Raw genomic sequence first — 21,798 nt, forward strand, 5'->3', positions numbered from 1 at the left:
AACGGCATCAAGTCACCGAGCCTCGGCTTCCCGTCCACCGCTTCTCTCACCCGACGTAGGGTCTCGTCGTCGGTAAGGGCGAAGGCGGACATCTTGACACCGACGATCGAATCGCCCGGGGTCATCTCGAATAGCCGCCGCCGCCGGGCCATCAGCGGCAACACCCTCCGGCGGTGAAAAGCCGCCACGACCACGGCCGCCGAAAGGCCGTGGTCACGTAGCTTCCCCAAGGCCCTCAGGAGCGGTTCCAGCCTAGGCTGATCGGCCTTGATGACGCCGTACCCCCATTTCTCTGGTTGACTCTCTACAACCCGCCCGGTATAAGGGGGAAGTCCTCCGCCGTCGTTGCGGAGGTAGAACCAGCCGTCATACCAACGACGGTTGGACGTTGACAGCTGGGCCGGGATGTAGAGGGACTGCCGGTCTTGGCGCACGTGAAGGGTGTAGCCGCCGGCCCTCTGCGCCTTCCGAGCCCCCCTCGTTCCCCCCGGCTTGGTGGTGAACGTCGCTCGGAACAAATGGAGCCACAACTCCCAGTGGGGAGCGATCCCCAGGTACCCCTCACAGACGGCGACGAAGATGGCCGCCTGCGCGATGGAGTTGGGGCTGAAATTCTGGAGCTCCACGCCATAGTAGTGTGGGAGCGCCCGCATGAAGCTATCCACCGGCGACCCGAGGCCTCGCTCGTGGAAGACGACGAAGCTCACCACGTAGCCGTCGCGCGGCCTCGGCTCCGACTCGTTCCCCGGAGCAATCCACTCCGGCTCGCCAGGATCGGTGATCGGGCGAAGAAGACCGGCCTCCACGAGCGACTCCAGCTTCTCCTCGGTGACGTCAGACCGCTCCCAGGGATCCGCCGGAAGGATGACGGGACCACCTACCATTGCGCGGCGGGGGACGCTGCTACAGCGGTAATCTCTCTCTCTTTCGTTCGGTCTCTCTCTCTCGCCCTTCTCCTCCCCGCTCTATGCTCTCAACGACGGCACGGAGGCAGCAAAAGCGAATGCAGAAAAGGTAAGGAGGGGGAGGGCGAGGCTGTTTGCGTATTTATGCAGGGACGAGCCGAAACCGACGGGCGACGAAATCGGGGAAGTTTTCCCAAAAAATCCGCTGCGGTTACCCAGATCTGGTCTTACCGCCCACGCGCCCACTCCCTCCTCATTAATTGCGGGTGCAGTTACGTCCCGTCGGCTGAAGCCACATCGCGTCCAACCGCAGCGACAACAGGCGCCGTTTCACCTCCCCAAAAAAGCCGCCTCAAAAGGCGCGCCTGCCGTTGTTGGCCGTAGGGAGAGGGATAGCCCCCACTCGATTCCTTTCAGGCAAAGGAACTGGGCACCGAGCCCGCTACAGTCCAGGGGTTCGAAGGCTGGGCCCCTAGGGGTTTCGACAGCCGCCCCAGGGCAACAGAGTCAGGGGCGACTACGGGCGAGCCTACGCGAGGCCGAGCCCCAAGCAAGCGAAACGCTTGGGACGCCCTGTGTTGCGTCCGAGACCGGCAGGGAGGTCTCCGAATGGGATCCCACCGTAGGGAGGCACCGAGCCACCGAGACCCAGCGAACGGCCTCGGTACCCACTAGAGAAACCCTCCGGTACTCTTGGAGCGCATCTTCGGACCGCTAGCCGACCCCCAGCGAACGGGGTACGGGCCTCCACTCGGACTTACCCGATAACAGCTCACCGGAAATGCCGTTGCTCACGCCCACCGAGGGTAGCATGGCATCTTCCACCCCTCCTTCCGAGCGAAAAGGAAGCGCGAGGGTCGAATAAAAAGTCAGGAGAATCCCTGACGGCCCTCCTGCTCCGCGCAGAGGCTAAGGGACTCTTTCTGCAGAACATTGCCGAGGCCCAGCGACTTGGGCTCGCACACGAGGGGGCTCGGCAAAACAAACCCTCCTTCCGAGCGAAAAGGAAGCGCGAGGGTCGTTCAAAAAGCCGGAAGAACTCCTGACGGCCCTCTTGCTCCGTGCAGAGGCTAAGGAGCTCCTTCTGCAAAGGACGCCGAGACCCCGCGACCTAGGCTCGCACCCGAGGGGGGCTCGGCGGACAGACCCTCACGCGCGAGGGGCGAACCAAAAGCCAGGGGACCTCTGACCGCTCTCTCGCTCCATGCAAGAGACTCAGGGGCTCCTCCTGCAACTTTGCCGAGACCCAGTGGCTCAGGCTCGCACACGAGTGGGCTCGGCAAACAGCCCCCGTCCGAGCGAAAAGGACGTGAGGGAGACGGACAAAAAAGCCGGGAAGACCCCTGACCGCCCTCTCGCTCCGGGCGGAGGCTCGGGGGCTCTTCCTGCACCCGAGATAAAGACAAGCGACCCAAGCCCGTTACGGTCCAGGGGTTCGAAGGCTGGGCCCCCAGGGGTTTCGACAGCCGCCCCAGGGCAAAAGAGTCAGGGACGACTACGGGCAAGCCTGTATGAGCGCGCCCTGTGTCGTGTCCGAGACCGGCAGGGAGGTCTCCGAATGGGATCCCACCGTAGGGAGGCACCGAGCCACCGAGGCCCAGCGAACGGCCTCGGCACCCACTAGAGAAACCCTCCGGTACTCTTGGGGCGCGTCTCCGGACCGCTAGCCGACCCCCAGCGAACGGGGTACGGGCCTCCACTCGGACTTACCCGATAACAGCTCACCGGAAATGCCGTTGCTCGCGCCCACCGAGGGTAGCATGGCATCTTCCACCCCTCCTTCCGAGCGAAAAGGAAGCGCGAGGGTCGAATAAAAAGTCAGAAGGATCCCTGACGGCCCTCCTGCTCCGCGCAGAGGCTAAGGGACTCTTTCTGCAGAACATTGCCGAGGCCCAGCGACTTGGGCTCGCACACGAGGGTGCTCGGCAAAACAAACCCTCCTTCCGAGCGAAAAGGAAGCGCGAGGGTCGTTCAAAAAGCCGGAAGAACTCCTGACGGCCCTCTTGCTCCGTGCAGAGGCTAGGGGGCTCTTTCCGCAACATCGTCGAGGCCCCGCGATCCGAACTCGCACCCACGGGCCCGACAAACACGATGAAAACGCCTCACTCGAAAAAGAAAAAAGCCCCTGAAGAAGTGAAATCACTCCTACAGGGCCTCGGGGGCTACACCCGGCGGGTGCGCTCGCGCGCACCCACCGAAGCCTCGAAAGCAAAAACACCATCCCGACAGGAACTATCAAGAGTCAATTCTCGTCAGAACCTCAGGGGGAGCGCCTCCACTCCCCCCAAGGCTCGGGGGCTACTGTCGGATACCGTGAGAAGGGGTACCCTAAGCAAGACCCAAAAAACGATTGCTTAGACTTCGTAAAGATCGACACCAGCCAAAGCGCTGCTGGCCTCGGCCGATTCTCCGACTCGCCCGAGGCCCGTCACCGCGAGCCTCGGCCGATTCTCCGATTCGCCCGAGGCTCCCTCACCACGGGTCCCGGTCGATCCCCCGCCAAAAGCCTCGGCCGGGCCACCGACCCTCCGTCTCGCGCATGGCGGGCTCGGCAGCACTCCGCTACCTCTTCCTTCTCCCGTTCCTCTGGCAAAACGTCGTGTCGCGTCAACTCAGCCAACTGCTGCCCCCGACAACAGCCGCGTGCCCGGCACAGTACAGCAGAATGGCCGATGGGACAGGAGGCAGGACTGGGCAGGGGTTACCCGCCACTGTACTAACCACCGTGCACATAGGTTAACGCCCATGCCTCACTGTGCTGCCAACTCCTACACCAAGGACAACGCGGTATGGGGAGCCACGTCTGGGCTACTGTGGCCTCGAAATCAGTACTCAGGGTCAATAACTCCCCCAAGGCCTCGACAATTTGCCTCACGGGCTCGGCAGCCTGAGGGTTCATGACCATCGAGCCCCCCACGATGGCTCGGCCTCGGCATCTGCAGAGCCGCTGTTCCCTACGACGTCATTACACGGTGACCAGCACGTCGCCCGCCATGTCCTGCATCACGCCATACTGGAGCCCCACGACGGCACAGTACGGCGAAGTAACAGACCAGCACGTCAGCACCCTGCCATCCACGATGGGACTGTGCAGGGGTTACCGGCTACTGTGCTGCCTAAACTCCTGCACCAAGGACGAACACGACATGGGAAGTCAGAACTAGGTTCCTGTGACCTCGGGACCAGCGAACTGACCGAGATCCGCCTCGCCCGAGACTCCCGATAGGGCCTCAGGCGAGCTGGCCACGCTCCGCCTCGTCCGAGGCTGGGCTCGTCCCGCAACCTCGTCGCCTCCGCCTCAAAAGCCGCTCTGGCAAGCTGTCGCATCCAATCAATGCGTCCAACCGCGCCCACTACGTAAGCCACGATCGGCAGCACACCGCGACAGGAGCGACGGGACAACGGTCAAATCACCTTTTTACCATTCCTTGCTGGCAATACAGGGTACCATATCCTGTAGACGCACGTTCCGCACTGATTCCGCCTAAATCAACTACGACGATGGCCGCCAAGACCCCACATTGCCGTCTGCAAGGGCCTCGGCACAGCAAGCCTCGGCGCGGCGGGTCTCGGCCTCGGCACAGCGGGTCTCGGCCTCGGCACAACCGACCACAGGAGTCCCCAGGCCTCGGCACTTCACCAAGTCAAAAAATGTACAGGAGCGCAGCAGGTCGCCAGCCTGGAGGCCATACCGACTAGACACCGACGGGAACTCCCACGACGCCGCGCTGCTCCGGGGAGCAGAACACGTCAGCAAATAGTAAACTTGTCATGTACTTCTGGCTTCCCCCTTGTGGCTATAAAAGGAGGTAGACGGTGCCATTTGTAAAAAGGAGGAACGGGCAGGAAGACGAACACACCGATAGGACCACACACGTCTACGCTGTTTGAGAACAACGTCTCAAACAGCCCGCACCACCCTCGCCGAGACCTGGGGCTAACCCCCTCTCTCACCTAGCTTGTAACCCCCTACTACGAGCACTCCGGTGCAAGGAATACAAGATCGATCTCTCAGACTGGACGTAGGGCCTCGATTGCCCGAACCAGTATAAACCTTGTGTCTCTTTGCATCACCATCCGGGATTAGGGGCACGCAGCACAAATTCACTCGTTGGTTGAGGGACCCCCGGTTCCGAAACACCGACAGTATTCAAAATATAAAAGTGACGTGCAAAGAAAAAAGTGAATACAAACAAATTGCAAAAAATATTAATAAGTGTATGATAACTGGATATAGACTATGAGTTTTACTATTTCTATTATGTCAGAAAATAAATAAAGAAAAAATACAATTCAATATAAATAACTACTTATTGGTCATATCTATTAAATACTAACTAGTATTTATATCTTTTAGAATTCTAGCCTGTGTGAGAGCACGGGTTGATAGACTAGTAAATATTAGCTAGTTGAGTGCTCAACTTATTACTCAAGTATTGGAATAAAATTCCTACCTTTGTTTCTTTGTTTGAAAAAAGAATAACATGGGGACATAGTATATATATAGTAGGAGATGTCAAATTGGAAATTCTTGGAGGAAGATGTAATAATTTGAGAGTGCCGGCTTCTTGTTGCCGTTGCGGTAGCTCTTTGTCACCATTCGTCTCGTCTTGTCAACGCTGCAGTGTGGGCTTCCAGGGGAGAAGAGAAGGGCGAGCCGGCCGGGCGTCTCGGCTTCCCGTGGCTCGACAGGATGCGCCTCCTGCTGGCGCTTGTGCTGTTTGCTAAGTCGCGGCTGCGGACCACCGGGTGCCTTGCCTCGCGCATGCTCCGGGAGCACTGGCGATGGGTGGTGATTCCGGCGGCCTGGGCGCTCATGTCGTACCTCATCCTCGACTACACGAGCTCCCAGGTCGCCGAGAAGCGCTGGGAGTCGCTCGCCAGCATGTGCGACGAGCTCGTGCGCATGCTCCAGTACCAGGTCAACGACAATATGAACAGCCTCCAGGCGCTCGCCATCCTCATCTCCACCTTCCACCACTCCAAGAACCCCTCCTCTGCCATCGACCAGGTAGGCAGGTACACCTGCTCTGCTATCAAATTAAAGGAAGCTTTCTTCTTTCCGGCCGTCTGCGGCGAATCCCATTTGGTTTAGTTTGTTCGTTGCTCCGGCCGGCGGCTGCAGATGACGTTCGCGAGGTACGCGGAGAGGACGGTGTTCGAGCGGCCGCTGACGAGCGGGGTGGCGTACGGGGTGCGGGTCAACTGCACCGAGCGGGAGCAGTTCGAGCGCCAGCAAGGATGGAGCATCAAGAAGATGTACTCCTCCAAGACCAAGAAGCTGTCGCGGGGACCAGGGAACGCCATGGACGCGGAGGTGCGGGAGCCGGCGGAGTACGCTCCTGTAACTTCGCGCAGGACACCCACAAGCACGTCATCTCCTTCGACTTGCTATCCGGCGCTGTGAGCACTCTCTCCGCCCCCCGCCCAGCCCCTTCCTCCCCTCCCTTCCGTATCAGAAACAGCAGATTTGTCGAGTATAAAAATATTTGCCGAGTGCATTCTATCATATACTTGGCAAACAAGCTCTTTACCGAGTGCTTCAAAAAACACACTCAGCAAAATAACAATACTCGGCAAACAAACTCTTTGCCGAGTGCTGAAAAAAAACACTCGGCAAACTAAAAAAACACTCGGCAAAACAGAGACACTCGATAAAAAACCGCCACGTGGACATCCATCAGTTAGTGTGTTGGCCGTTAGGAGTTTGCCGAGTGTCCGTTAGTGGCACTCGGCAAAAAATAAGTTTGCTGAGTGTTTTTTTCCAGCACTCGACAAAGAAATAAGTTTGCCGAGTGTTTTTTTTACACTCGGCAAATAAATAAGTTTTTTTTTCACTTCTGGCCTTGAAATTTTTTCTACTCTCCACATATAACATGTGATACTCCATGTTAAGATTTGGTATATTTTTGGATCTGTTTGCTATATTTAATTAATTTATTGCATTTTAAGGAGCCAAAGGGCGTCTAGCTTAAACGGTTAGGTGACCCAGCGGCACTCCTCAGGTCCTGAGTTCGACTCTCCGTGGGAGCAAATTTCAGGCTGAGATTAAAAAATCCCCCTCGCCCGTCCCCATGTGCCAAAGCGCAGTTATGGCCCGGCCCGGTTCTCATAGGGCAACGGATACCGCTACGTCAGGATGGGGGCGGGGGTTCGGAGGTTTTCTTGATCTATGTGAGAAGATCTTCTTCTTAAAGGAAAAACCCGGGGACCATCATAACCCCTGCAGGTCGAGTTTTTATTGGGTTTTAAGGAATTGTTTGATATAAGTCAAATTTGAACTGCAAGATTCAAATAATAGAATAAAATGAGTAGAAAAATGATATTCGTGTTATTGAGTCCGGTGTAAAGCCTTACCCAGGAAATGAAAAGAAATTTCGAACATCTTGTTCAGGAAACACGACCACGAACGTGTGACCGAATGGTTTTTAAATTCTAAAAAAAGCAAACGAAGTATGAAAATCATGAGATTTGTCAAGATCTCATGATATCATACGTGGAGGCTGTGGTAAAAAATTGAGAATGTTTCACACAATCTGTCATGTACGATGTTTACAAACCGAAGTATCTCAGAAGAAGAATCGTATCGTTGAGAAGCTTCCCCTCGCAAAGATTTTATCTTTTTCATTAACAGATCACAGCGCAGGCCTACGGCCGTAAAAAAAACTGGAGCCTTTTTTCCGCGATCAGAAACATAACCCATTTTTCATTTAGAGGAGTGAATTATACGAGGCAGCTACGAGAGAGTCCTCGTAGCACAGATTACGAACCACCAAGTTAGTGGTGAGTAACCTGAAATACAATTTGAAACAATAAAAGAAGGAAAGAAAGAGCGACTACCCTCGACACCCAAAACCTACCAACTGAGCATACAATAATAGGGTACAACACGCGATGGTTGCCTACAAACTAGACAATGCCCTGGTGGCAAAGTATCCAACTAGCTAAGAGAGGCGAGCATCCAGCAGCAACGGCGGTAAAGCATCCGCCAACGAACGCGGCGGCCAAGTATCCGCTAAGAAGAGGGCTAACACACTCTCGGCATCGAACGTACCAGAGATGGGATCAAAGAGCCAAAAGCGGCAATGCATCCGCTAGAGATTCCACCGACGGCGCTTAAGCATCCGCCGGAGTAAAGCGACAAACGACAACGGTGGCAAAGTATCCGCTAGAGAAACCAGCAATAGCGGCAAATCATCCGCTATGAGCAGCGACGACGACAAGGTCAACTGCTGCAGGACAAACCATCACGAGTAGAACATAAGCATATATAGGCACAGCAAGGAACTCCACCAAAAGCCGACGGAAGGAGCCATGGAAGTCGGCGACCACACGGGGCAAGCGATTCTTCAGCGACGCCTTCAGAAAGGGGGTGACGCCCAAGGGTACAATATGTGGACGCCATCAGGCTGGCCTCACAACATGTAAGGCAGGGCTTACGACCAGAATTAGACGTCGTCGACGGGAGGCATGGGATTCATCAATGACTCCTCCAAGGAGGTATATATGTGGCGCCTGAGGCGTCACTGTCTTCGGCCCAGCCAAAGCCGAGCTGAGCTTTCGCCCAGAACTCCATGCCACAACACCACACAAGGCAGTGCGGTGGATGCCTAGGGCCAAGGCTGTGGATCCAGCGTCGGCCATCGTGAGCGTGAGCCAGCCGGCCCTCTGAAAGCTCTAGTTTGGTTTTGGTTAATTGACGAAACCCTAAGTGCTAACCTAGTTTATCAAGATAATTATGAGATATGTAGCACTACTCCAAGTGATGAAGCAATGGCGAAGATCATGACAATGGTGATGGCATGGTGATGGTCAAATGCTTAAACTTAGAAAAGAAGAAAGAAAAAAAACAAAAGGCTCAAGGCAAAGGTATAAAATGTAGGAGCCATTTTGTTTTAGTGATCAAGACACTTAGTGAGTGTGATCACATTTAGGATAGATAGCCGTACTATTAAGAGGAGTGAAACTCGTATCGGAATACGGTTATCAAAGTGCCACTAGATGCTCTAACTTATTGCATATGCATTTAGGATCTAGTGGAGTGCTAACACCCTTGAAAATATTTGTGAAAATATGCTAACACTTGTGCACAAGGTGATACACTTGGTGGTGTTGGCACATCTACAAAGGAGGTGGTGTTTGCAGGGTTGAGATGGGTTTGGGGGATTCGGCGCTTTCGGGAAAATGGGATGCCTATTTTCTATTGCGCCGGATGTAAATTCTTGTGGTTGGCACATTGGAGCAAGGGTGAAGAAGTTAGAAGTGAAAACGAGTTGATCGCGAAGACGCTGGCGTCGGTCAACTGACCGGACGCTGGGTCTGAAAGCACCGGACTCTGGCAGCGTGCGTCCGGTCAAACTGACAGGTCTGCACAGTACCGAGGATATTGCACCGGACGCTGGTCTGTGTCCGGTCAAGGTGGTCCGGACGTGTCCGGTCAAAGAAATACGCCTCGGGGAGCTTACTGGAAACGACCGGACGCTGAGGATTCTACGTCCGGTCAGTTTAGCCGGAGCGTCCGGTCAACTACATAGCCGTTGAAATCTGACGAATAGCGTTTGAAGCTAGTGACACGTGGCATGAATCAGTGGGCCGGACGCTGAGTCCAGGGTCCGGTTTGTATGACCGGAGCGTCCGGTCAGAGCACGTTTTGCCCAGTGAAGGGGTATAACGGCTCTATTTGATTGGGGCTCTATTTATAGCCACATGGCCGGCTCAAGGGAGCTCTCTTGCACATTTTCATTGACATAGCAACATTGTGAGCTTAGCCAAAGTCCTCCCACTCATCTCCATCATTGATTCATCATCTTTGTGAGATTGGGAGAGAATCCAAGTGCATTGCTTGAGTGATTGCATCTAGAGGCACTTGGTATTCGTGTTGCGCTGCGGATTTCGCTTGTTACTCTTGGTGGTTGCCACCACCTAGACGGCTCGGTGCAGCGATGGAGGATCGGCACTAGTTGGTGATTGTTCGTGGCCGTCTCCGGTGATTGTGAGGGAGTTGTACCTTCCTCGGTGAAGCGCCGAAAGGTAACTCTAGTAAATTGCTCGTGTCATTGAGTTACCTCACTTGTGGGTCGGTTCTTGCGGTGTCCAATCGTGTGGACGAGGTTTGTGAAACACCTCTTAGCCGCCGAACCACCAAGTGTTGGTCGACACAACGGGGACGTAGCGTGTTGGCAAGCACGTGAACCTCGGGAGAAAATCAATTGTCTCTTGTCTTTGGCTTTCTCCCGGTGATTGGCTATATATTCTTCTTGTGATTGGTTCATCCCCTACACGTCGGTATAATCACCCTACTCACTTATTTACATTCTTGCAAACTAGTTGATACAAGCTCTTTAGTGTAATTAGAATTGAGAGCTTGCTTTATTATTTACATTCATCTAGTTGAGCTCTTTAGAGTAGCAAGATTGAGAGCTCTTAGTGAGTAATTACTTTGGAAGTTGTGTGCCTAAGTAATCATTGTAACTAGAATTGTTGGATAGGTGGCTTGCAACCCTTGTAGAGCTAGAGCAAGTTTGCATTACGCTATTTGTCATACTAATCAAATTGGTCTAGTTGATTTGTAGATTTTTAAATAGGCTATTCACCCCCCTCTAGCCATATTAGGACTTTACACCCCCATCGGGCGCTGGCCGCCTAGCCTTGGGGGGCCGAAGGCCTGCCGCCACCCTAGAGGCGCGGATCTCAGAGGTGGCTAGGAGCACACGCGCGCCCAGGCCACAGCTTGAAGCGAGGCCCTTGGCGACGCGGAGCCCTGCCACGCCGCCCGAGCAGCCGGTGTAGGCGAGCATGACGTGGCTAGCGTCCAGGCTCAGCCCCAGCGCGCGCAAGGCGCGGGTCGCCGCTGGGGAACCGGGCCTCGTAGTACGAGACGTGGCCGCCGCCACCGCAGCCCCTGGTCGCCACCAGTGAGGAGCGAGCGCGGAAAGTGGCCGCCTGTCCACCCGTTTACCGGATCCGGCTGCCACCAGGTTGGAGGCGCGACCACCAGTCCACCCTGGCCTGGCCCAAGCCAGACCCTGCTACTAGCGAGGGGGTGCCGCCACCACAGAGTCGACAGTCATCACAGCAAGGCAGATCTGGCGGCCAGTAATGACACCACCGTCCTAGGAGCTCCGCCGGCCACAGAGCTCCGCCGACCAAGGAGGAGGTCGGGGAGGGCGAGGGGGAGGAGAGGAAGAGGGAGGGGAGGAAGGAGGGGGGAAGGAGGACACGACTGCAGTCTTTTTGAGCAGCAGTGCCGTGGGCCACTGCCACTGCACGCCGGACGGGGCGGCGGCGGCGGCTGAAGGGGCGGCCCCTGTTGGTCCCTCGACGACGGCGGCAGATGGCCCCCCGAGTCGTCACAGGGACGACGCGGGGTCAAGAGAAGCAGCAACAAAGTAAGTGCGTATTAGGTTTTCCTTAAAAGCAGGAGTCTCTGGTGTTCATCATGTGCTCACCAGTCGTCATGTGTTAAACTTTTTCGTCTCGCAAGCCAGGCCCGCTCCTCTCGCAAGATCGCTGCAACCACACAACTCCTCACCGCCGCCGCCGCCGCCTGGAGCCCCTCTCCTTCTTCCTATCCGTCGCGTCTGCTGGGATAAGAAGGGGAGGGGACCCATCTTTTAAATTTCTCACAAATTTTTCAGGTGCTTAGGGTTTGATTCAAATAAATCTTTTGACGAAATCAGATGATTTTTTGTCGGAATCGTGTTTCCTGCGATGACTTCGGTGATTGCCATGATGAGATCGTCGTTGCGGGCGTCAAGTCGATTTCATCGGCAGGGGGCTAATTTGTGGCCTTTATCTGCAAGGGGAAGAGTGCTTCTGGGAGCCCCTGTGAGGACAGCGACTGCGGGTCATCGATCTCATCGGCAATGGTCGCGGAGAGAAATTTAAGGTCTCGAGGTGATGATTCTGCAGCCTATGTTGCACCCCACGATACAACTGTCGATATTTTTTCAGCGATTTAGATGCGTTTTGGACTGGTTCCAAAGTATTGGATCTTGCGGCATGTCCAATGTTTTAGGGTTGGTCGTTGGATTCAACATAAGGACTGCACTTTGGCTCCGATGTTCGAGGAAAGCCGTTGGGAAAGAAGACGATGAAAGAATCTGCATAGAATTTATGTATTTTTTTATTTCAGATTTTTTATGTGTAATTTGGGGATGGACTGTGCCAATATTTAGTATAAGCCTCCCTCCCTTCGAAACAAAAAAAAAAGTCGTCGTGTTGCTACCCTTTTTCACCTCGGATTTTTGCCCTTTCTTGTTTACTTCGGGGCTCCATTACTCGTGGTACCAAAATTGTTCAAGTCACGAGCAACCAGGGCTATCCATCCACTAATCTCTATACATCTACGGCTGTTATAGGACGACAGCAAAAATGTACTTCGAGCTAGAGAATCTGGCAAGGCCCTTGTTTAGTTCGGCAGAATCGGCGCCGTCAGGAATACCGTAGCTATACTGTAGCTACAGTAGCGTTTTGTTTTTATTTGGCAATAATTGTCCAATTATTGATTAATTAGGCTCAAAACGTTCATCTCGCAAAGTACAACCAAACTGTGCAATTAATTTTTGATTTCGTCAACATTTAGTATTCCATGCATGTACCGCAAGTTTGATGTAACGGGGAATTTTCTTTTTGCATAGTGTCAAAGTTGGGAATTTGGGAGGAACTAAACACACCCGAGGGTGTTCTTACTGCTCCTTTTAAGCTTCTCGATAATCGCATCGGAGTGATCTTGACCTTCGCTGTGTACAAGTACGAGCTTCCCTCAAATGCCAGGCCACATGAGCGCATTGAGGCTGCTATAGGGTAAGCTTTTCATGAGTCCGGCCTCCTATTTCAAGTAAGAAATCGCCCACAACTGAAACTGAATTACCGCTGCCTCTATTGTGTGTGCGCGCAAACAGCTACTTAGGTGGCATAATTTACGTTGAAGCGCTTGTCGATAAGCTGCTTCACGAGGTCGCGGTCAAGCAATCCATCATGGTGAACGTGTATGATACTACTACGTATGACAGACCACTCAGTATGTATGGTTCGAATGATACAGGGAGTGGCATGTGCCATGTCAGCACACTTTTTTTTCGAATACGCAGAAGATTTGCGTATCATTGTAATTAAGAAGAAGAAGAGTTTAACTATACACACGACACGCTTTTAATGAGCGCCGTAGGAGGTCTTACAGTTATGACTGGACCTTCCTAGCAGACTGTTTTCAAACTTCGATATTACATAAAAATAAACAACCAAACTAAGGGCAACACAGTAACCTACGGAGCTGGGCGTCTCCGCTACTGGCCGCGCGACTCTGCTCCGTCATCCGAGAAGAGTCTTCTACCATTTGAAGCATTGGTCGTCGGGATCAGCACGTCCAGTGATTCCACTTCGCTCGACGTCAAGTTCCTTGCGAAAAAGTCATCGTAAGCTCTCTTGGACGCGGATGAGATTGGAGCTCCCGGCGGTGCAAAGCCCATCCTCCGCATGAGGAGCACCTCGCCCCGCTTGGAGGTCGGAATGTGCGCCAGCGGTTGAGCGGCAATCCGTCTGCTCCGTTTTGGCATGTGTTGCCTTATGGTTGCCACCTTCTGCCTGCCTGGGCTGGCGATTAATGGCGGCATTCGCTCGAGCTGCACCTCCTCAGTGAACCGTGCGAGACGGCGGGCAGCTTCGCGTGGTGTGGGCGTCGCGTCGCTGGGGGTGGTGCAACCCTCTACGACGTCGGGTGCTCCCCCTCGTGGTGGCGTAAGTTGTGGCGGCCCCTGCACTGGCCACATCAAAGACAAGTTTGTCGTCCACTGAGCAGCAATCGCCGGGGACAGGTGTCCGCCACTGGTGCTTCAACCTATTGAGGGGCTGTCGTAGCAAGCAGACACTCAGGTGTTGCTGCTCTCATTGGCCGGCTCACGACGAGTGAGGCGGCGAGCTCCTCCAACATCGGGTCGAAAGAGATGACCAATGCGGGAGGCCCCGCACTCACGCACAGCGCCAGCGCCATGTCAGCACACTGAACTTCAGTGACCCATCAAGGAAGCATGAGATGCACTGCAGGTGATCTATTTCCTTTTCCAAAAAAAAAAAAATTGTAATGTAATTAAAATGTGTTATCCATGTAGTATATTGTTTTTTCCTTTTAATCCTTTTTAATCAATATTTTAATAATAACCGAGGCTAAAAAGATTAAACAAATCTAGCCCCTTTGGCCACGCCAGCACGAGTGGCGCAATAGCATCACGTACTCTGTCGCGTCACATGCACAGGCGTGACAAGGGGTGCCACGATGGCGGCGACCGACGACCTGAGCTGGTGTGGCGGACGATGGGGCCCACCCTGTCGCACCAGCCCGATATAGGGTTGGTCGGCCCGACCCACTTTCTACAAAAGCTCGGGTCAGCGGTCTCCGCCTCCGATATAGGGTTGGTGCAAACAAAAGCCCGTGTCGTCCAAACAAAAGCTAGTATTGCCACTGCACTGTAAACCATAGTAGTCTACAAACATCAATTCAATAAAAAACATCATAGGGTGAGGGAGTCATACCTCCTGCACGAGACCGTTGCAAACCAAAAGCCAAATCCAAACCCTTGATCACATAGACAAAGAGAATGGGAGGAAGAGAAGAGAGAGAAGACCTAGAGCTTTCCCGTTCACGAGCAGGAAGAAGAAAGGAGCTGCGACACATATATGGCCTTGTCGCGTAGCTCGCTTGGCACGACAGCGCTGTCGCGCCCGAGTCGGTGGCGTGACAGGGTGAGCCCCACCACGCGCCACGCCAGCTTGGGTCACTGGTCTCTGCCACCGTGGCTCCCCTTGTCGCGCTAGTACATGTTGCGCGACAGCGTGGTGTTGTCGCGCCAGCCGCGCTGACGTGACCAAAGGGGTCAGTTTTGATTAATCTTTTTTTGCTACGGCTATTATTAAAATATTGATTAAAAAGGACTAAAAATAAAAAAAAATCCTAGTCTATTCTTTGAAGGCTCTTTGTATGATCTGTTTCTGTTTAATAGGTTCATTCAGAGCCCACCTTGGCCGTGGATGGCAATAATGTCACCAATTGGAACTCTTGTGATTGCTTTACTGATTGCAACGGCAATAACGTCATCAGTTGGAAATCTTGTGATTGCTTTACTGATTGCAAAACGCATTGCTAGAGTTGAAGACCGGCCTGTTCGCTGGTTGGTTTCTGGGCTGGTTTGGGCTGGCCGACACTGGTTTGTTGTGAGAGAAAAACACTATTGGCTGGCTGATTTGGGCTGACTAAAACCAACAAGCGAACAGGGTGCAGTGCCTTCTCTGCTTTTCTACTTGAGAAGAAAGGTAGTGAGCGTCAGCCTTCTTGGATTGATGCTCTGCATTCTTGTCATTGGTGCTTTTGATCTGCCATTCAATCAGAGTTTGGGCATCAGAAGGGAGGATGAGAACATGATGCTTAACAAATTCGGTTGGTCTCATGGTAGGTCGTTGATTGATACACTCAATGGTGCATGGGCTGAAGGTGGTGTGGAGAATAGTGACATGATCAGTGTTGATCTAAGAAAGATGACAGGGAATAATGACAGTTCTGGGCAGCAGCAGCACTGGTATTCACACATCTCAAGCAAATATCAGGAAGAGGCTACAGAGATGCAAAATGGAACAGTCAAACCTCACCAGCCAGCACATGTGTCACACAAAACTACAGTAGGTCTCTGGATTGCCTTAGTTTCAGTTATCGTGCTTGTACTTGGCATTGCTGTATGGCTCCTGCTGTGGTGCAACCGTAGTAAGAGAGTGCAACAAAACGAACTGCTGGAACTCCCCGGAGGAATAATGGGGCCTAGACGATTCCAACTCCGCGAGCTGGTAGCTGCAACGAGCAATTTCGCCGATGAGAACAAGCTCGGCCAGGGAGGGTTTGGCCCTGTGTACAAAGGCTACTTGCGGAACCAGGACTGTCATGTGGCCATCAAGGTGTTGTCTTTTCAACAACAATCTGAGCAAGGGTTGAGGGAGTTCAAGGCAGAGGTGAAAGTCATGACCCAGCTGAGGCACCGAAACATTGTCAACCTTGTCGGCTGGTGCGAGTGCGACAGCCAGCAACGGCTCCTCCTTGTTTATGAGCTTATGGCTCAAGGCAGCCTTGACAAGCATCTCTACGACCCAGAGGAAATCTTAACTTGGCAACAAAGGTATCGAAATTGGCTAACCTGTCTACCTCCATCTCCCTTGCAGTTACAGCACTGAATATCTGATTGAACACTACAAACATTGATCTGTTTCATAATAATTGAACTGACAATTTCTTTACTCATGTCAAAACATCACTAGGTACAAGATTGTACTTGATCTGGGCAACGCTTTGCTCTACCTCCACCGGGACTGTGAGAAATGCATTGTGCACGGAGACATCAAGCCTGCAAATGTAATGCTTGATGTGTCATACAATGCTAAGCTTGGTGACTTTGGGCTAACAAGGCTTGTCGAGCATGGGGAAGAGCCACAAACAACGCAAGTTGTCGCGGGGACACCAGGATATATCGACCCGGAGTTCATAACCAACCGCTGGCCTCGCGCCGAATTGGATGTCTACAGCTTCGGTGTTGTCCTCCTGGAGATCGCTTGTGGCAAGCGGCCGGCATGGAGGCAGCCAAATGGAGCTTCATCGCTACTAGCCTGGGTCATTCGTTTGTATGACCAGGGCATGATTCTTGATGTAGCAGATCAGATGCTGAACGGCGAGTTCGACCGGCAGCAAATGGAGCGCGTGCTCGTTACGGGCCTCTGGTGTGCGCATCGAGACCCGATCCAGCGACCGCCCATCGAGCAAGCTATGGATGTTTTGCGACCTGCAGATGCAGAGTTGCCGGTACTTCGTGCTGTGCATGATGAACGGCACATTCGAGCCATGGAGGAACAGGCTTATGGCGACCTGCCAGTCGGGGATCGTTCTATGCATGCAGTGAACACAAGTACTTACTTTACTTCCAAGGATTCAGCTTATCTGCTTGCAGAAGAATGACGGATTCCTTCTTGGGATAGCAACATCATGTCTGCATGCTTCTGTTCGGATTGTTTTTGTCAAAGAGCCTACCTGCTGATATGAACACACTAATATTTATTCAGACTTGTGTGCCGTTTAAAAAAAAAACTTCATTCTGTATTATGTCAGTATTCAGTACTCTCCTATGTGATTAACGATTGGTGTTGTACTAAATTGGTGTTGTGATTAACTAGCCCATCAACCTGCACTCCAGCACTGACTTAGAATCCTACATTACATAAGTATTAAAAGTTTAGTGAATAAATCTAGTATCTTTCATGTTAATTTTTGTAGAACAGGGGTCAAAATGCTCCGAAGAACAAAGCTGAATCTGAATGTGACCAATATGCATGTTAATTTCTGTAACCAACAACAAAGTGAGACCTCTTTGCTTGTTTGTCATTGAGCACTAGTAGCATTTTCAGCCTTAAAATTACGAAACGAATGCAGCTTTAGAAAAACGGCCTGGCACATTCCTGGGCAACATGACAGACAGAGTTCTCACTAAATATGATGCCCATTAAATCATTCTCACAGAGTTAGCATGAGTGCAGTACAAATGCAGATAGAGAACTCTATAGGAATGACACATTGATACTATAGCAACAGAAAACAAGACCAAACTTTAGTTGATCCAGATTCAAACTTAAAACAAACCGGAAAATAATCAGAATGAAAACATGGCAGCGGTTGCACTTAAAACAACTTGTTAGGTTCAGAGAATGAAGCCCAGAAAGATATCCAAAGCATTCTGGGAGTTCTTTGAGAATGAAGCCTAGAAAGATAACCAAACTACTATAACTGCCAAAGCTTAGAACAACTTTATAGGTTTAGATGCTCTATAAAGACTTGAGTAGTTGAGTTAACACTGTCGGTCAGTTTAACTAGTTCTGCACTAGTGCCTGAGGGCGGAGGCATGATTGGCACAAGGAGTCAAGGATAATACCCATAGCAGCAAAGCCAACAGCCAACAGTTTTGCACTAAAGGGTTTGACAAAATCAATGACAGAAATTGATAGAAACTATACTTTCAGACCTGCAAGCTACAATGCAAAAATTGATACAACCAAGGAACCTCATGGAAACCGTAATGTAAGAAGCACCTCACAGGGGTGAATTGGAGCAACCTAACTAGGAACCTAATTTTGAACAGCAAACTGTCTGAAACAGGAAGTCCAGAATGTAGGAGATACATTCATTGCTGGAGGCAAATGAGTCCACAGGAGATGTATGAGCACAAAACAAACTGTGGTTGCTGATTCCAATTGTAAGGGCCTTCCAATGTTAATAGTGTATTGACAGTTTGACACACGAATAAACTGGGCTTTAATTTCCAGTTTGGAGAGGGTCCTGCCATCCTGGGGTAAATAGATGCGAGCATGTGAGCTGAGGTAGCTAGTTAGTGAAGATGTTTGGGGAATTTTCTGGAATCACACGCTATCTCCTGAGTCTGATGAGTACATATATACATACACATATGGGCCTCTTGGGCCTAATCCAATAACTTACAACAAATACACAGCCCAACAGTTAGTTTGTGTAAGCCATCATTAGCCAATTGTATTCCTGATGTTATGTCAGTTTTTGCTGTGGTATGAGTGAGCGGTTCAGTTGCATGATCTGGTCGCTAGATGGTTGCTTATAATGTCCTTATTAGCTACCCATTAGTTGAAGTTCTCTCATCTCAAATTACGAATGCACACAAAACAGACACAACATCCTTTGCGCATTTGCAAGGACTGTACACCAAATGCCCAAACAACAGCTGATCTAACCTAATTTCAGTGTGCCTGTCTGTTATCAAGATGCTTGGAAAAATGTATTCACTATTCACATTCACTGCAATACAAAAGGCTGCTGCCCCTAACGTGGTTCCCTACATGCAACATCTCTGAATAGCTGCCCCTAAACCTAAAGTATTTCAACTACAACCCCTGGTACCCTATAGCAAAACATCTCTGAATGGCTAAATCTCAACACTGCTGTAACCTTGCGCCTTCTGCACTTGATTCTGAGCCATCTTCCTCCTGGTGTCCTCTGCAGACTGCCAATCTCCATCTTCAGCATAGACATGCGACAGCGACACATATGCGCCATCACTGTTTGGCGCCATTCTCAGGATCTGTTCTGCTGCAAGCAGACTGAGTTCTTTGTTCCCATGGATCCGGCAACCGTTCATCAGTGACCTCCATACTGCAGGCCACGGTTGGAACGACATTGCCTCGATAACGCCTTTGGCTTCTTCGAGGAGCCCTTTTCGCGCTAGGAGGTCAATTAGGCATGCGTAATTGGCCCTTGTCGGATTCATGCCGTGCGCAGACAGCATGGAGCTGAACAGAAGCTTCCCCTGCTCGACTAGCCCAAGATGGCTGCAAGCTGAGATGACAGCAACGAACGTAGCTGGTGTTGGTGCCAATTGAAGCTGTGTCATATCTTGGTAGAGGCTGAGGACTTCATGGATCAGACCATGGTTGGCATAAGCTGTCAGCATGGTGTTGTACAGTATGGCGTCCTTGGTCACCGATGAAACTGCAGTGAAAGCACTTTTGGCAGCAGTTATATCACCGCATTTTGCATAGGCATCAACCAAGGCACTGGACACACAGAAGTGCTTGCTGTGCCCTGTCCTGACAACGAGCGAATGGATGCATCTGCACTGCCTAATCAACGCAGCGTTTGCACAGGCATTCAGGACGGTACCGAGGATGAACTCATCAGGCTTCTCTGGGCAGTCAGCTCTGAACAGGTTGAAAACAAAAAGGGCCTCTTTATCCAAGTCATGCTTCACGAATGCAGAGATGGTGACTCCCCATGACACTAAATCCATCTTGCCAGCGTCCTTGATGATTTTCAGTGGATCTAGAACTGAGCCAAGGGCTACTTTTGCTTTGATAAGTGAGGTTGACACGAACTGGCATGAAGCAAACCCCTGTTTCAGAACACTCGCGTGGATTTGCTCTTGGTTCCTTGCATCATGATCTTGTTGGAAGGCAGACAGAACAGCTGGAAAGGTGAACTCATCCGGTCTTGCTCCGAAGCAAACCAAGCTGCGGAAGAGCCTCATCGCATCTTCAGAACAGCCGTGCAGACCGTAGCCTGCAATCATCTCGTTCCATGTCACAACATTTCTGACACTGAGATTACAGAAGAAGCCATAAGCACAGCTGAGCAGCCCACACTGTGAGAGCATGTTGATGACTGCATTCACTACAAGAACATTGTCAGTGTAGCCATGGCGGTAGGCAAGTCCAAAGATCTGAAGACCGAGGGAGGCGCTCTCTTTAGCACCACTCAGCCTCAGCATGACAGAGAACGTAACTTGATTAGGTTTGCAGCCGTACCGTGACATGTCGACAAAGCAGTCCGCAGCTGCTCTCTCGTCCTCATCGTGTGTGAGGCCTGATATCATTATGTTCCAAGAAACAGTATCCTTGCACCGAATCTTACCAAAGATATCAACGGCAACTTCCTTCTGTCCTGCTTTGAAATACATATCCATGAGCGTGTTCATCACTGAGGTGTTGGACTGAATCACACTGTGGATGACAAGACCGTGAACCTGCCGCCCAAAATTCAAGTCGCAGGTGATCAAGGAAGCCTTCACAGCCGAAATGTAGGTGAACATGTCAGCTGTCATTCCAGAACGATGCATCAGAGCCACTGTCCTCATCGCATCATACCCACGGCCATTGGCGACGTAGCCCTCCAGCATCGCGTTCCAGCACGCGATGTCTCTGGAACCGGAAGCTATGCCTGCGAACACTCGCTCCACAGCAGCAACACGCCCGTGCTTGGCGTACACCAGCATCAGCGAGCTCCCCACGTACGGATTGCCATCCAGTCCAGCTTTGACGGCGAAGCCGTGAAGGGAGAGGGCGAGCTTCACATCAGCCACCACCACGGACTGGCAGCAAGCGCCGAGCGCGCTAGCCAGAGCAAACTCGTTGGGGCAGAACCCGCTCCTGACCATGGAGGAGAAGAGCGCGAGCCCCAGGTCAGGCGCGCCGCCGCGCGCCGCGGCGGACACCATGGCCGTCCAGGTGACGAGGTTGCGGCGCGGCGTTTCGTCGAACACGTCCAGCGCGCTGACGAGGCGCCCGCGTCTGGCGTAGCAGATGAGGAGGTGGTTCGCGGTGAACGTGTCGGCGGACACGCCGAGCTTTATGGCGGACGCGTGGAGCCGCGTGCCAGTGGACATTGACGGTGGCGCGGCGGCGGCGAGGGCGTCCGCGATGGCGAAGGGGTCCGTGGCGGCGGGAGCGACGGCCGCAGCGCGGCTGCCGCTGCCGAGTGCGGAGAAAGCGGTGGAGGCAATGGCGGGTTGGGGGAAGATCCATGCTGATGCTCCTGTACTTGCAGGTGGCATCAAGGAGGAAGCTTTTGCACGGAGCATCGTCCCCTGCCACTGGCACTAGTTGTGGTGGCGCCTGGCACCGCCGTGTATAAAATGTGAGGGATCGAGATAACCTTGTGGGTCTCTGAGGCTGCGTGTTAATATAGGTGAGGAACTACGTGGCTTAGAAGATTAGATTACAATGAGTCAAGGTTGTTGCAACTAACCGGCTATACATGCTCTAACTTAACAACAACATGCTAACAACCTTGAGGATACACCATGTGTCTAGATACGCCTAGATACAAGGTAGCAACACAAGCCGAGTCGATCTACATCTTTAACACTTCCCCTCAATCTTAGCCACTAACAAGGCCAAGATTGCTTCTAAATTACTTCAACTTGACAGCAGGTACTGCTTTGGTGAAACCATCAGCAAGTTGATCAGCAGAATTTATAAATCGAATATCTAGCAACTTGTTTGTCACCCGCTCACGAACAAAATGAAAATCAATCTCTATATATTTTGTTCGAGCATGAAAGATAGGGTT

The 21,798-nt window shown here is 52.1% G+C and overlaps 2 protein-coding genes across 2 annotated transcripts; one reads left to right on the forward strand and one right to left on the reverse strand.

The window, feature by feature from the left end:
* The first annotated feature begins 5,598 nt into the window (after positions 1-5,598).
* Positions 5,599-16,893, forward strand: LOC136502936 (probable kinase CHARK). Its single transcript, XM_066498183.1, is given in 10 exon segments — positions 5,599-5,916; positions 6,031-6,250; positions 6,253-6,308; positions 12,266-12,307; positions 12,586-12,710; positions 12,809-12,968; positions 13,891-13,949; positions 14,903-15,086; positions 15,174-16,105; positions 16,203-16,893. Coding segments are annotated over 10 exon segments (2,787 nt in total).
* A 1,792-nt stretch (positions 16,894-18,685) lies between these two features.
* LOC136505919 (pentatricopeptide repeat-containing protein At3g09040, mitochondrial-like) lies at positions 18,686-21,336 on the reverse strand. Its single transcript, XM_066501044.1, has one exon. It carries the CDS (start codon positions 21,305-21,307, stop codon positions 18,881-18,883), a length of 2,427 nt encoding a protein of 808 aa, XP_066357141.1. The 5' UTR covers positions 21,308-21,336; the 3' UTR covers positions 18,686-18,880.
* Positions 21,337-21,798: the final 462 nt, after the last annotated feature.

This window comes from Miscanthus floridulus, chromosome 14 (assembly GCF_019320115.1).
Source record: "Miscanthus floridulus cultivar M001 chromosome 14, ASM1932011v1, whole genome shotgun sequence".
Lineage (NCBI taxonomy): Eukaryota > Viridiplantae > Streptophyta > Magnoliopsida > Poales > Poaceae > Miscanthus > Miscanthus floridulus.

Excerpts from the sequence above, each read along its gene's own strand:
- LOC136505919 (XM_066501044.1), bottom strand. The coding sequence starts at position 21,307 with ATGCTCCGTGCAAAAGCTTCCTCCTTGATGCCACCTGCAAGTACAGGA.